The sequence below is a fragment of the Elephas maximus genome, chromosome X (assembly GCF_024166365.1).
Source record: "Elephas maximus indicus isolate mEleMax1 chromosome X, mEleMax1 primary haplotype, whole genome shotgun sequence".
NCBI classification, from domain to species: domain Eukaryota; kingdom Metazoa; phylum Chordata; class Mammalia; order Proboscidea; family Elephantidae; genus Elephas; species Elephas maximus.
This window is the reverse complement of record NC_064846.1, coordinates 45,671,383-45,687,079: the sequence shown is the minus strand read 5'-3', so window position 1 is coordinate 45,687,079 and position 15,697 is coordinate 45,671,383. Positions and strand designations below refer to the sequence as shown.

The 15,697-nt window shown below is 38.5% G+C and overlaps 1 protein-coding gene across 1 annotated transcript in view; it reads right to left on the bottom strand.

Annotated features, from left to right (window-relative positions):
- Positions 1-5,889: 5,889 nt before the first annotated feature.
- TRPC5 (transient receptor potential cation channel subfamily C member 5) overlaps positions 5,890-15,697 on the bottom strand; it is a 162,586-nt gene continuing 152,778 nt past the window's right edge. The window contains exons 7-10 of the mRNA XM_049871898.1: positions 11,772-11,975; positions 11,492-11,533; positions 8,797-8,886; positions 5,890-6,582 (exon numbers count right to left, since the gene is read on the bottom strand). Coding sequence (XP_049727855.1) covers positions 5,890-6,582; positions 8,797-8,886; positions 11,492-11,533; positions 11,772-11,975 — 1,029 coding nt within the window. The remainder of the gene's footprint in view (positions 6,583-8,796; positions 8,887-11,491; positions 11,534-11,771; positions 11,976-15,697) is intronic.

The window sequence follows — 15,697 nt, the reverse complement described above, 5'->3', positions numbered from 1 at the left end:
GGGAGGCCTCATACTTGCTGATCTCAGAACCTATTATATAGCCATGGTAGTCAAAACAGCCTGGTACTGCTACAAAGACACATCAACGGAACAAAATTGAAAACTTAAGATGTAAATTCATCCAGCTACAGACAGCTTGGAAACTCTACCAGGTGTAGTGGTTAAGAGCTACCTCTGTTAACCAAAAGGTCAGCAGTTCAAATCCATCAGGTGCTCCTTGGAAGCTCTATGGGGAAGTTCTACTCTGTCCTCTGTCCGCTATGAGTCGGAATTGACTTGACCGCAACAGTTTGGGTTTTTGGTTTTTATGGACAGCTGATCTTTGACAAAGGGCCAAAGTCCATTAAATGGGAGAAGAGACAGTCTCTTACAAATGGTGCTGACAAAACTGGATGTTTATCTGTAGAAAAATGAAACAGGACCCATACCTCACATCACACACAAAAACTGACTCAAAATGGATCAAAGACTTAAATATAAAATCTAAAACTGTAAAGATCATTAAAGAAAAAATAGGGACAATGCTAGGGGCCCTGATATATGGCATAAATAGAATACCAAACATAACTAAAAATACACACACAGCATAAGGTGAACTAGATAAATGGGACCTCTTAAAAATTCAACACTTATGCTCATCAAAAGACTTCTCCAAAAAGAGTAAAAAGAGAACCTGCAGACTAGAAAAAAAAATTTGGCTATGACATATCTGACAATGTCTAATTTCTATAATTTATAGAAAATGTCAACACCTCAACAACAAAAAGACAAACAATCCAATTGAAAAATGGGCAAAGGACATGAACAAACCCTTCACCAAAGAAGACATTCAGGTAGCTAACAGCTGGGGAAATGTTTGCAATAATTAGCCATTAAACTCATTGTGGTTGAGTCGATTCTGACTCATAGTGACACTATAGGACAGAGTAGAACTGCCCCAGAGGGTTTCCAAGGAGCAGCTGGTGGATTCAAACTGCCAACCTTTTTGGTTAGCAGCCAAGCTCTTAACCACTGCACCACCAGGGCTCCCATTAGCCATTAGAGTGATGCAATCAAAACTACAATGAGATACCATCTCACCCCTACAATAATGGCACTAAAAACAAAACAGAAAATAACAAATGTTGGTGAGGTTGTGGGGAGATAGGAACTCATATACTGCTGGTGGGAATAAAACGGTATGACCACTATGGAAAACTGTATGGCACTTCCTCAAAAAGCTAGAAATAGAAATGCCATATGATCCAGCAATCCCACTCCTAGGTCTATGCCCTAAATAAATAAGAGCCATGACATGAATAGACATATGCACACCTATGTTGATTGCAGCATTATTCACAATAGCAAAAAGATGGAAACAATCTAGGTGCCCATGAACAGACGATTTGATAAACTATGGTACATACACACAATGGAATACTATGCAACGATAAAGAACAATGATGAATCTGTGAAACATCTCACAACATGGATGAATCTGGAGTGCATTATGCTGAGTGAAATAAATCAATCACAAAAGGAAAAATACTGTATGAGACCACTATTATAAAAAACATGAAAAGTTTTACACACAGAAAAAGGAAAAAAATTCTTTGATGGTTACCAGGGATGGGAGGGAGACGGAAGGAAGATTACTAGCTAGATAGAAGACATGTGTTAATATCGGTGACGGGAAAGGCAATACACAATATGAGCAAAGTCAACACAACATAACCAAGGCAAAGAAAGGCACTGAGAGGAATGTAAGGATAAATAGCAACTACGATAATTACCATAACACAGACAATCCTGTAACAATAGTATTAACAAACTGTAATTTACGAATGGATATATAGGTAGATAGGTATGCTAAAGAGGCGTAGGAGGGTGTAATGCAGCACGCCTACCTGCAGATATAGGTTTGGTTGTGGATATTTCTACACACATAATTGTAGGTTCTGTGTGTATATTAATATAGACAATACAACACACAAGGAGCACAGTCATAGAAATTTTTTAGACATAACCAAACACCTCGCAGGACCAAGTTCCTAGGCTGGAAGGCAAAGACCATAGACTTGGGGGACATCTACATCAACTGGCACAACATAGTTCATAAAGACAATGTTCTGCATCCTACTTTGGTGAGTAGCATCTGGGATCTTAAAAGCTTGTGAGCGGCCATCTAAGATACAACTATTGGTCTCTTCCTGTCCAGAGCAAGGGAGAGTGAAGAAAACCAAAGACCTAGGAAGCAATTAGTCCAAAGGACTAATAGACCACATGAACCACAGCCTACACAAACCCAAGAGAAAAGAACTAGATGGTGTCTGGCTACCACTACCAACCACTCTGACTGGGATCACAACAAGAACAGGAGAAAAATGTAGAACAAAAAATCACATCACAAAAAAAGACCAGACTTACTGGTTTAACAGAGACTGGAGGAACCCCCGAGACTATGGCCTTAAGACACTCTTCTGACCTGCAACTGAAGCCATTCCCAGAGACCAGCTTTCGGCCAAACAAATAAACACTAACACTCAAGAGGAAAGTGTTCCTTAGAACAATCAATTATATGAGATCTAGAGGACAGTATTTGCCCAAAAGCAAAGACGAGAAGGCAGGAAGGGGTAGAAAATCCTGACGAATGGAAACAGGGAACCCAGGGAAGAAATGGGGAGAGTGCTGACACATTGTGGGAAACACAACCAATGTCATGGAACACTTTATGTACAAACTATCAAACGGGAAACTAATTTGCTCTGCAAACTTTCACCTAAAGCACAATAATTAAAAAAAAAATCAGAAATATGCAGAATTTCTTTATTTCATCAAAAACTATTTAAAAAAAATATATTGTTGGTAAGTTATTTTCTTTTGAACTAAATGCTTTTTTTTTAACCAGAGACCCCAAATCCTGATTGCTGCCAATGTAACAATTGTGCTATAGCAAATGCTATTGTGGCAGTTCTTATTAGTAAATTCTCATATCTCAGGATGTTTCTTTCCACTGAAAAGTTATTTCCACTCCCCCTCTCTCCAAAATGATCTAGTAATTATTAAAGGGATGAAGGACCAAGACCTAAACCATCAAATGATATTAAGTTTCATTGTGTGTGTGTACACACATACACATTTCTCATTTTTACAAACATTCCCCCAAAAGTAAAGCAATCCAAACCCACATCTAAAAAATGTGGTTGAAAGTGTCATTGAAGAAGATACAGTAGAAACAGTGTTTCTCTGTACTAAAGTAATGCTTACATTGAATTGGGGTACTCAGTTCCAAATGGCCAGTTCTATACCAACAAAGTGAATATTTGAAGCAATTATCTAGATAAAGCAAGCCAAAGAAACTATCTGAAATACCATAGATGTGGTGGTGGTGGTGGTAGTGGGCTGAGACTAAATCAGTGTACAGTTGAATAGAAAAATGATTAAGGGAGACAGGAAGAACAGAATTTTTCAATATTCCATGCAAGCAGACAGAAGTATTACTTGGAACATTTATTTCGCTGTAAAATTTGGCATCTTTCAAAAAATGATTTTGAATTTGACATCTTTCCTCTGTCTTTGTATTCTACTGGACTTAAAGCTTGAAGTAGAGGAGACAATTCAACAACGGCGATTTTCCAATATAATTCAGGCATTTTCTTTGTAATATTTTTACCCTTATTAATTATCAGGAATAACTGAGCTTAATTATGATGGGATCACACAAATGAATCCAAGGGCCTAGAAGTGATAAGAAAGCCAACTGTAATGGAGGTGAACAATGATATAGATATTTAGACAAATAGTAAATAATTCTGGTATTATTTATAATTATATTTGACATTGGAGTATATTTTTAACTTTACATATAAATATGTCAGTTTGAAATTTTTGTAGTTCATAACATTTTAGTCAAATGAACAAAAAGCATCTATAGTGGTATAACCAAACTCATTTCCATCGAGTCGATTCTGACTTACAGCAACCCTATAGGACAGAGTAGAACTCTCCCGTAGGATTTTCAAGGAGTGGTTGGTGGATTCAAACTGCCGATATTTTGGTTAGCAGTTGAAGGCTTAACCACTGTGCAACCAGGGCTCCATAGTGGTATAGTGACCATTTTATTTTTGCAACTCCTATATATATGCTTGATAATGTCTTTTTTCTGTGATCTGGAAGATATGATCGCTTCAGATATGATCAGGAATAATTTTGGAACAACCTCTTGGCAAATGGATCTTGATGCAACTTGTCCTCAACTCCTTGATCACTTTTCCCTGGATATAAGCTTTATTCTTCAACACCGACTCCCACACCCCCACCCTGCCAATTTAACTCTTCTTCATGTGGAACATTTTGGCCATCAATCACCAATGCTAGGGATAGAGATGGGAATCAATCTACATAACAGAAACTACACTACCAAAAACTAGTTTGGAGGCTTATTTGCATTGTTTGAAAATCCCTCATCTCTCTTACCTTTACCAGAAATTAATACATGAATTTAGACGGATTCCTATTAGTCTTGACATTTAAAAGAACAGGTTGACACCTGACTAACTCTCCTACTTTGCTGGGCAACACACTGTTAATTTAATCGCTAGGATTCAGACCTAGGACTGTTTCAGGTTACATATTAGAGTCTAAACTGGGGATATGTTTGTGCTAATGTCGGTAAAAACCACTCTTGCATAGCAGGTTATCATTCAGTGGTTATCAGGTCTGAAATGAAGAACATCTGCATTATGGACTTCATTTTTCTACTCGAACGTTTATATTCTGTTGAGATTCTCTTAAGCTGTGGGAAATAATTTGTTCGAATGTATAAATGCAGCTTTCTTTGAAGACAGTAGAATTTAGATGTTTATATTTCCATGAATCTACTAGGGTAAGTAATGTTATCTAACATACGATGTCATTTTTTTGATAAAAATATTTTCAAATCCAGGCTTTTATCTTAGAAATGCTTGTGATAGCAGTGATGATGAAAACCGTCAACAGTAGATAAATACACCAGCTAATTACTTTTTCTTGCCAATGTATGAGATGCAGTAACTATTGGTTAGAGTGTAGCAGAAGTTTTTAAAAAATAGTACACATCCTAAATATTAATTTCAATACTATGAAATTTTAAAACGTCAATTAACCGAAATACACAAACACAGGAAAGGAATTCACCTAACTTATTAGATATGACATATGCTATGGGGTAAATATCTCATTAGCACACAGTAGGAAACTACCACATCTTTAAGAAACGAACAACAACAAACACAAAACAAAAAACCGAGCACCCCCCCAGAATAAGGAGTTGTAGTGTTTAAAAACAAAAACAACAGAAAAGGCCAGTTATACCTAAAAACCACAAGCTGACAATTCTTTGGAGCCTGTTCAGTCTCCCTTTGAACCATTGAACCAGGATGGGCAGCGTGTAGCACTGAAGGGCAACAAAGATAGGCAAGTTAGTTTGCCTTATCTGATAGCTGGTGGGGACTGCTGACCACACCCTCAGACCTGTGGGGAAATGACGGCAGATAGTGAGGAAGGTCAGGAATCTGTGCAGCAGCAATGGTAGCGAAGTGGCACCTGAAGCTTCAAGGAAGCAAGGGTAAGAAAAGCAAAGCAAAAGGGTTAAGCACCGGACTTCACCTCTGCTGATTAGGAGAAAACACCTTTTCAGTTGGTTGTGAAATGGACTTAGCGTTTATAGATACAAAAAGGCAAATAACAGTAATCATAATCATAACCATAAAACTGAAAGTAGAGCATGTGGTTATAAAAGATGGTGAAAATAATAGGAGTTTCACTGTCCTTTCTAGGGGGCCAGTGAGGGAATCATATTCTAAGTCACCTCTGACAGCAAGGAATGATAAATTTTCTGTTGAGTTCCAGAATAGGTGATAGGGGCTTGACTTAGAGCCGAGTTGTAACTTGTTCTTCCTGTCCATCACCCCATCTATGCATAAGCAAGTCACAAGCCTCTCCCCAAGTTTCAAATACATCCTCTGAGGAGTCTAAAAGTTTGGAATTTGAGGAGCAGATGCTGGATACGCAGTGAAGAGAGCTGGAACAGGCTAGAGGGCATTCCCTGCTCTGAGCAGCGCCCCTGGCTTCACCTAATTCTACCTCACTGAGGTTAATTTCACTTTGAGAACAAGCCTCTGCTTTCCCTTTCTCCATCTGAGAATATCTGATGTCCTGCCACATATAGTGCTGCTGAACAATTCCGTCAGAAATTGTGTACATTGGCTCTGAACTGGGTTCAGACATCTGACCGTTAAACTTGGAGAACAGGAGACCTAGTTTCTTGAGTGAAGGACCCATGAAGGAGCGTTTGCTTGATGACTCAGCTTTTGACTTTCCTTGGGGACCACTGGCTCTTGGCATGGTTCTGATGAGGGGTGGCCCGTGGCAGGCCTTTTTCTTGCAGCCTAAATTGAAAGACACACTCTTGGATTTGGCCCGAGCCCCACCACTGCCATCATTGGTGTCATCCCTCTGAGAGAGTTCAGTGCTGCTAGTGGAAAAGCTTCTCCTTGGATGTTTCCTATTTCCTAAGAGGTCAAGCACTTCATATCGAAAGCTGGAGATGTCCTGCTTTAATTCCTAAGGCAAGAAAGAAGACACATTATGTTAAGAAGCTTGGTCTTCGGTTCAAAAGAGACATGACTGGATGCCCTCTGGCATGTTCCTAGGTTTTGCCTAGTGGCAAATCACAAAGTACATGAACTACCAGAAAAATCTCACATTATTCAAGTTCAAGAAAAACATATTACTAATTCTTGCAATGGCAGAGCTGGCCATTGTGCGATTGATAAGGTCGATTTCAGCAGCTCCCCATAAGGTGCACATCAGAAGGCTAATTTATCCTTGGTAGAGTGTTAACTAACAGTTAAGGTGCTAGATTAGGGCACTGGATCTCATAGGCATAAACTGTATATCAAGATTACTGAAGAGGGAAAAGCTTTTAGGACTCAAAGCAATGAAACCAGAGAAGGGTCATGTCAGGTGATGACATTGCTGTTTTGGAAGAGAGGGGCCTGTTCATTCAAATCCCTATGAGATTTCTTCCATCTCTAATTGGCTGCCTAGTTAAGATTGCTCCTTTAAAAATAAATCTTTTAAAGCTTAAATCTGATCATGTTATTTCCCTGCTTAAAACCCTTGAATAACTTGTCACTGACCATAGGAAAAAGTAGGAATGTCATACCATGGACTACTAGGTCTTTCAAGACCTGGTACCTGTCAATCTCTCCAGGCGTATCTCTCCCTATCCTTTTCCCAGGCTCTGTACTGTCCAGCCATATGGAATCATATTCCTCCTTGCCTCTTGGGCCTTTGCTGTGCTGTGTTCGCTGTCTGGAATGCTCTTCTCTTCAGTTCCCCTTTTATCTGGCCTCAGCTTAAACATCATTGACTCTGGTAAGCCTGCCCTGACTCCCCAAGTCTCAGTTAAGTGTCTCTCCTCTCTGTGTTTCCATAGTACCCTGTGTTTACCCTGTCAGAACACTCAGTCACTCATCACCTTATATTATTATTGTTAGTTTGTCACTCCATGAGGGCAGCGGTGGCTATATCTTGTTCCCCACTGTAGCCCAGCACCTAGCAGAGTGCTTGACAAATAACAGTCCCTCAATAGATGATGAGTTATGTGTCTAGATTAGGGTAACAACCTTCTTATGTGCCTTACAAAATACCTATGTGTTCTAGGATAGGGTATGTCAAACTCGACATTATTGACATTTTGGAATAATTATTTGTTGTGGGGGCCTGTCCTCTGCATTCTATGAAGTTTAGCAGCATCCCTGACCTCTACCCTCTAGATCTAGTAGCACACACACCCTAGTGTGACAACCAAAAATGGCTCCTGACATAGCCAAATGTGCCCTGGCTGAGAACCATTGTTTGAGGCTAATGCTAATATTGTTGTTATTGATGGCCATGGAGTTGGTTCCTGGCTCATGGGGACCCCATGTGTTACAGAGTAGAACTGCTCCATAGGACTTTCTTGGCTGTAATCTTTAAGGAATCAGACCCTCAGACCTTTGCTTCTTTGGAGCCAGTGGGTGGATTCAAATGGTCAACCTTTTGCTTAGCAGCAGATCACAAACTGCTCGTGCCATCCAGACTCCTTACGCTAATATAAGAAGAATATTAATGTATTCATGGTAGGGTTTCTTAAGACCTGAGATCTAATAATAATTTTTTCTGGTTTTATTTTATATCTTTTGCATGAAGAAGGGCTTTAAGTCTCCAGGCATCTTCCCTTTGCTATCTTGCCCCTTCCCAGGCATCTTTGCTGTATCATTTAAAGCACTGAATTCCAACACTGAGAAACATCCAGAATATTAAAAGAATGCATAAGAAAGATTTCTTTTATTCATAAAGCTGATTGTGGTGTGACAGACATTGGTAAAATCTCTCCATCTACTGGACGACAGACAATTCTAAGAGAATAAGAATTATAGCTGGTTTTGTTGTAGTATAAACCAAAAACCAAACCCATTGCCATGGAGTTGATTCTGATTCACAGTGACCCTATAGAACAGAGTAGAACTGCCTCGTAGGGTTTCCAAGGCTGTAATCTTTATGGAAGCCATCATTGGTATCTCTCTGAGAGGTTTCTCTTGTAGAGTGGCTGGTCAATGTTTTGGTTAGCAGTTGAGTGCTTAACCGGTGCACCACCAGAGCTCTTGTTGCTGAAATGCCATCACTAAAAACCTCAAACTGTGAAGATTAAATGATGCTTAAGAAATGTGAAATGAGAAGTTAAACCACTTTATGATTAATTTACTTTAAACCACTTTATGATTAATTTACCTTAAAATTTTCTTCTGTCAATCCCTCATTTGTTTTGGAATTTCTTATCATAGCAGCCACATATCTTTTGACTAAATTCCTGATAACTTCCTGGAATTAAAAAAAAATGAAGAGGCACTCAGTTTCTTTCTCAGGCTCTCAGTAAAAGAAGAAACCTACCAAGGAAATAAAACATGCTTAGACCATCTTTGCAATAGGAAACCCTCACAGGACCCAGCCACATTTCTGCAAAAAAAAAAAAAATCAGTTAAGTCAACTGGCTAAATGAAGAATTGTGTGTGTGTGTGTGTGTGTGTATGGCTAATTTGGTGGCAGAGTGAGCCAGTAAAATTAAATTCACCTTAAAGGAAAAATGTTCACCCAAGCATAAGGTAAACATGGAGTCACATTTACAGAATAATGAGAATGGAATAATCCTTGGAATGGTCACAGTCAATATCCTGTCCCTTTAGGCAGGATTAAACTTTAACTCTCCTAGTAAGGCAAGAATTTTTTCTCTTTTTTACAGAGCTGCGAAAGTCATTTTTCAATGTCACTGTCTACTAATTTCAATATTTTTCTCAGAGTTAATTACACTTCTCTTTCACAGGAATGGTCTCTCATTTAGCCTCTGGAGGAATGGCCTGCACATGGTCATGATGCTTTGTATTAGTGATCAGGATGATGATGGCTACCACTTACTGCAATGTGTCAGGTACTATGCTGGGTATTATATACAAACACACACATACATGCATACATATTCACCACTCAATTCTTAGAACAACACTGTGACTTAAGTTTTATTATTATCCCCGTTTTACAGATGAGAAAACTGAGGCTCAGTGAGGTTAAGTGATTCGTCCAAGATCACACAACTAGTATATGGCAGAATTAGAATTCAATTCTAATTCATTCTGATTTCAAGGTCTATAGTAATAATCCAAACCAAACCAAACCTACTGCCATTGAGCTGATTCCAACTCATAGTGACCCTATAGGACAGATTAGAACTGCCCCATAGGTTTTCCAAACTGTAAATCTCTAAGGAAGCACACTGTCACATCTTTATCCCACAGAGCAGCTGGTGGGTTCAAACCACTGACCCTTTGGTTAGCAGTCAAGCACTTTAACCACTGCGCCACCAAGGCTCTTATAGTAATAATAATATAATAGCCAATGTCATATCTACCATTGCTACTATTATGTGAACTTGAAGAAGTCACTGAGATGCCCCCCCCAAAAGAAAACCTGTTGCTGTCGAGTCGATGCCAACTCATAGCAACCCTAAAGGACAGAGTAGAACTGACCCATAGAGTTTCCAAGGGGCACCTAGTGGGTTTGAACTGCCGACCTTTTGGTTAGCAGCCATAGCTCTTAAGCACTACGCCACCAGGATTTCCCTGAGATGCCCAGGAACCAAATTTCTATGAGGACTGTGAAGCAAAAAATGAAGGCAATAATTCTTGCATGACTCATTACTGTGAAAATAATGAGGGTTGGAGGCAGGAGTAGTGACAGAAGAATTTCTCTTTGTTCCTTATGGCCTAGGAGGAACAAAGTCAGGGGAATTGACCTGTAGAATCTCTAAGGACAAATTTCTCCAAACCTAGCAGATAGTTTTCCTACTTTGAGTTTCTTTTGATCAGGAAAGTATTTGTAATTTGCAAGGATTAAGCTCAAGAGATGTTTCTGATATTTGTAGAACTAACTGCACCACAGGAATTTCAAGGCTGTGAACTTCCGGAACCAGATCACTAGCCCTGTCTTCTGAGGCACCTGTGGGTGGGTTCCAATTGCCAACCTCTCTGCTAGTAGTCAAGTGCTTACCTGTTTGCGCTACCCAGGGACTCCTGTTTCTGATATTTGGGAGCTTAGTTGTTCTCTGGGATCTTGTTGCTGTTAATTCTGATTCATAGCGACCCTGTAGAACAGAGTAGAACTGCCCCATAGGGTTTCCAAGGAGCACCTGGTGGATTCCAACTGCTGACCTTTTAGTTAGCAGCCGAGTTCTTAACCACTATGCCACCAGGGATCCAAAAAGATTGCCCTAATGTTTATTAGGATAATTACTTTTTAAAAATGCTGAAGTGCTTATCTATTTCTTTGATTGAAGTCATGTTTATAATTCGGGAAGACCTAAGCTCCTAACATTCAGATAAGCTTTTACTTCATTGAGGTTAGTTTCCTCCTATTGTGTACTCCTTACCTAGAATGGATTCCCATATCCCTCTGTACTTTTTCTTCAAACCAGGTTATACCCTTGTAATCACTTAATACTTATAATGATTTGTTTAATGTCTTTCATTTTTACTAGATAACAAACTTCTATCATAAGGACAGAAAGACGTCTTTCTTGTTCATAGTGATTTCCCCAGTATCTAGCCTAGATGTATAGTAAAAAAAAATAGGTACTCTAAAACCATTTGTTGACTGAGCAGCCACATAGTCTATCTAATCTCTAGGAAGATAGCTTTCTAAGTCGTGGATGTTGCTAATCAAAGCTAAGGCATTGCTAAAGGGCTAACAACAAGGTTATAAAACAGGTGATTCCACTCTGAGAGGGTATGTCAGCCATTGATGACTTGCAGGCTTTCCAAGCCTCCTACCTTAGTCTGAAGGGACCATGTCTGGATATTAGCTAAAGTGGATTTTACTCCTACTCCACAGAACTAGCCAAGAATTATTGTATTTAGTCTCTGTGAGGAAGCTTTACCTGGTAATGTTGATTCTGTATCAGGCTGTCAGCATGGCGTTCCTGTAATTTAAAATGGACAGAGAAGTTATATGAATAGTCTACCAGCACGCACCCACCTCCGCCCTACTCAATCATACATATTAGGACAGGAGAATGATATAGGAGCTCCTGCTTGAAAAATCCCTAAGACATCTGTGGATTGGAGTGATTTTATGATATTTAGGAAAGGGAGAGTCACAAAGGAGTGAGGGAGGAAAATTTTATCTTTAAAAGAAGCAAAATTTTAAAAAAGCCTTACTGTGAAACTTCTCAGGTTGTGCCTTCTCCGTCTACCATCAGGGTCTCTTTTGGGGCAGAAGGTGTTGTTGAACCAGTTACCAAGGTATAGAAATGACTTGGGGCTGGGGATGATGTTGAAAGGAGGTGGCAAGGTACCACCTTCATCAAAATAACTCATCCAGAGCTTTGTTCTTGCAAACTTCCACTCAATATCAGCGTGATCCTATAAAAGACAGGAGTTCAAAGATTTGGGGTGGGAAACTACAAAATGCACCTATGTCTCAGTGTAAAGCTCTACTTCTTTCTTTGGAGGGCAATCTGTCACTGGTTATAAAAATTCAAATTACACATACCTTGTGTGTAACCCAGTAATCCCACTTGTAGAAATTTATCAATACACTTGCAAAAATATGTATGCACGGGGCCATTCACTGTAGCATGGCTTATGATAGCAAAAAACTGGTAACCTAAATATCCAACAGTAGGAGCCTGCTTAAATAAATGATGTTATAACCATAACCCATATACATTATCACTATTAAAATTATAGTAAACTATAAACATTCTAAGGTCGCTATGATTTGGTTTTTGGTTTTATAAACATTATATATAGAATTTATATACATATATATACATACACCAAAACAAAACAAAAACAAAAAACCAAGCCCATTGCTGTCAAGTGGATTCTGACTCATACCGACCCTATAGGACGGAGTAGAACTGCCCCGTAGAATTTCCAAGAGCACCTGGTGGATTCAAACTGCTGACCTTTTGCTTAGCAGCTGTAGCTCTTAACCACCACGCCACCAGGGTTTCCATATCTATATATCTATGCCTATATCTTTTTTTTTTATATCTATATATATAGATAGATACCACCTCCAAGATGTCAAAGTGGAAAAAGCAATATAAAGTCTACATTGTGTTTAATGATCCCATTTAGGTAACAAAAGAACTCTTCATATTGCATGCTTACATGTACTAGAAAGGTACACACTAAACTGTCAACAGTAGTTATTTTTAAGGAGTGGGATGGGGAAACGTTTTTTTAAATTCAACTTTATTGAGTTATAACTTACATATAATAAAATTCACCCATTTTAAGTGTTCAATGAGTTTTGACAAGTGTATGTATATGTATATACATATATATATACCCACACACATATATAATATACACATATATATGTATATCTTGGTTATGATGTGTGCACACACATTTATACATACATACACACACACACATATATATATATGAGTTTTAAGGCCTGCATGGACTCATGTAGCTATCACCACAAACAAGATACAGAACAGTAACCCCCAAATTGCCTAGTGTTGCCCTTTTGTAGTCAAACCCTCTGCTGACCCCCACTCTTGGCAACCACTGCTCTGTTCTCTGTCCCTAGAGTTTTGCCTTTTCTAAAATGTCACATAAATGGAATCATATAATAGGTAATCTTTTGAGACTGCCTTGTTTCATTCATCAATGTTGTTGCATGTATCATTAGTCTATTCCGTCATGAAAAGGAAATGTGGTGAAGTGTGCTGAGCAGTCTTCCATTATATGGATGTCTCACGGTTTGTTTATTCATTCACCCACTGAAGGACATCTGGGTTGTTTCCAGTTTTTAGCAATTATGAATAGAGCTGCTGTAAACATTCTTGTACAGATTTTTGTGTGAACATAAGTTTAATTTCTTTAGGTTAAATATCTAGGAGTGGTATTGTTGTATCATGCGGTAAGTGTATATTTAGTTTTATAAGAAACTGCCAAATTGTTTGCTAGAGTGGCTGTCTCGTTTTGCATTTTCACCACTTTCTGTATCATTGCCAGCACTTGTCAGGTTTTCAAATTTTAGCAGTTCTAATAGGTACATGTTATTGTTAGGTGCTGTTGAATTTGTTCCGACTCATAGTGACCATATGTACAACAGAAAGAAACACTGCCCATTCCTGTGCCATCCCCATGATCACTGTTATGCTGGAGCCCATTGTTGCAGCCACGGTGTCAATCCATCTCATTGAGGGTCTTCCTCTTTTTCGCTGACCCTCTACTCTAATAGGTACATAGTGGTTTTAATATGCATTTCCAAAATGGTTAATGGTGTTGAGCATCTTTTCATATGCTTATTTGCCATCCACATATCATTTATGGTGATGTGTTTATTCAGATCCTTTCTGCATTTTTTTTTACTGCATTATTTGTTTTATTACTGTTGGGTTTTGAGATTTTATATATATATATATTCTCAAAATGAGAAGAAACAGCTGCAAACTTTGATTAATAATTGGAATGTGGAATGTATGAAGTATGATTCAAAGAAAATTGGAAGTTTTCAAAAATGAAATGGAACACTTGAAGATGGGTATCCTGGGCATTAGTGAGCTGAAATGAACTGGTATTGGTCATTTTGAATTAGACTATGCTGGGAATGACAAATTGAAGAGGAATGGTGTTGGATTCATCATCAAAAAGAATATATCAAGATCTATCCTGAAGTACAATGCTGTAGGTGATAAGATAATATCCATATGCCTACAAGAAAGAGCAGTTAATACGACTATTATTCAAATTTACACACCAACCACTAATGCCAAAGATGAGAAAATTGAAGATTTTTACTAACTTCTGTAGTCTGAAATTGATCAAACATGCAATCAGGATTCATTGATAATTACTGGTGATTGGAATGCAAAAGTTGGAACAAAGAAGAAGGATTGATAGTTGGAAAATATGGCCTTGGTGATAGAAACAATGACGGAGATCTCATGATAGAATTTTGCAAGACCAATGACTTATTGATTGGAAATACTCTTTTTCAACAAGATAAATGGCAACTATACACATGGACCTCGCCAGATGGAATACACAGGAATAGAATCGACTACATCTGTGGAAAGAGACCATGGAGAAGCTCAATATCATCAGTTAGAACAAGGCCAGGGGCCAAGTGTGGAATAGACCATCAATTGCTCATATGCAAGTTCATGTTGAAGCTGAAGAAAAATAAAACAAATCCATAAGATCCAAAGTACAACCTTGAGTATATCCCACCTGAATTTAGAGACCATCTCAAGGATAGATTTGACATACTGAATACTAATGACCAAAGACCAGACGAGTTGTGGGATGACATCAAGGACATCACACATGAAGGAAAAAAGATCATTAAAAAGAAAAAAAGAAAAAGAAAGAAGAAGACCAAAGTGAATGTGAGAAGAGACTCTGAAACTTGCTCTTGAACGTAGAGTAGCTAAAACAAAAGCAAGAAATGATGAAGTAAAAGTCTGAACAGAAGATTTCAAAAGGTGGCTCAAGAAGACAAACTAAAGACCTGGAGTTAGAAAATAAAAATGGAAGAACACGCTCAGCATTTCTCAAGCTGAAAGAACTGAAGCAAAAATTCAAGCCTCAAGTTGCAATGTTGATGGATTCTATGGGGAAAATATTCAGTGATGCAGGAAGCATCAAAAGAAGATGGAAGGAATGCAGAGAGTCATTGCACCAAAAAGAACAGGTTGACAGTCAACCATTTTGGGAGGTAGCATATGATCAAGAACTGATGGTATTTAAGGAAGAAGTCTAAGCTGCACTGAAGGCATTGGCGAAAAACAAGGCCCCAGGAATTTACAGAATATCAACTGAGATGTTTCAACAAATGGATGCAATGCTGGGAGTGCTCATTCATCTATGCCAAAAAATTTGGAAGACAATTTCCTGGCCAACTGACTGTGATTATTCCAAAGAAAGGTAATCCAACAGAATATGGAAATTATCAAACAATATCATTAATATCACATGCAAGTAAAATTATGCTGAAGATAATTCAAAAGTAGTTCCAGCAGTACATCAGTAGTGCCAGAAATTCAAGCCAGACTCAGAAGAATTCGTCGAACAAGGGATATCATTGCTGATGTCAGAGGGATCTTGGCTGAAAGCAG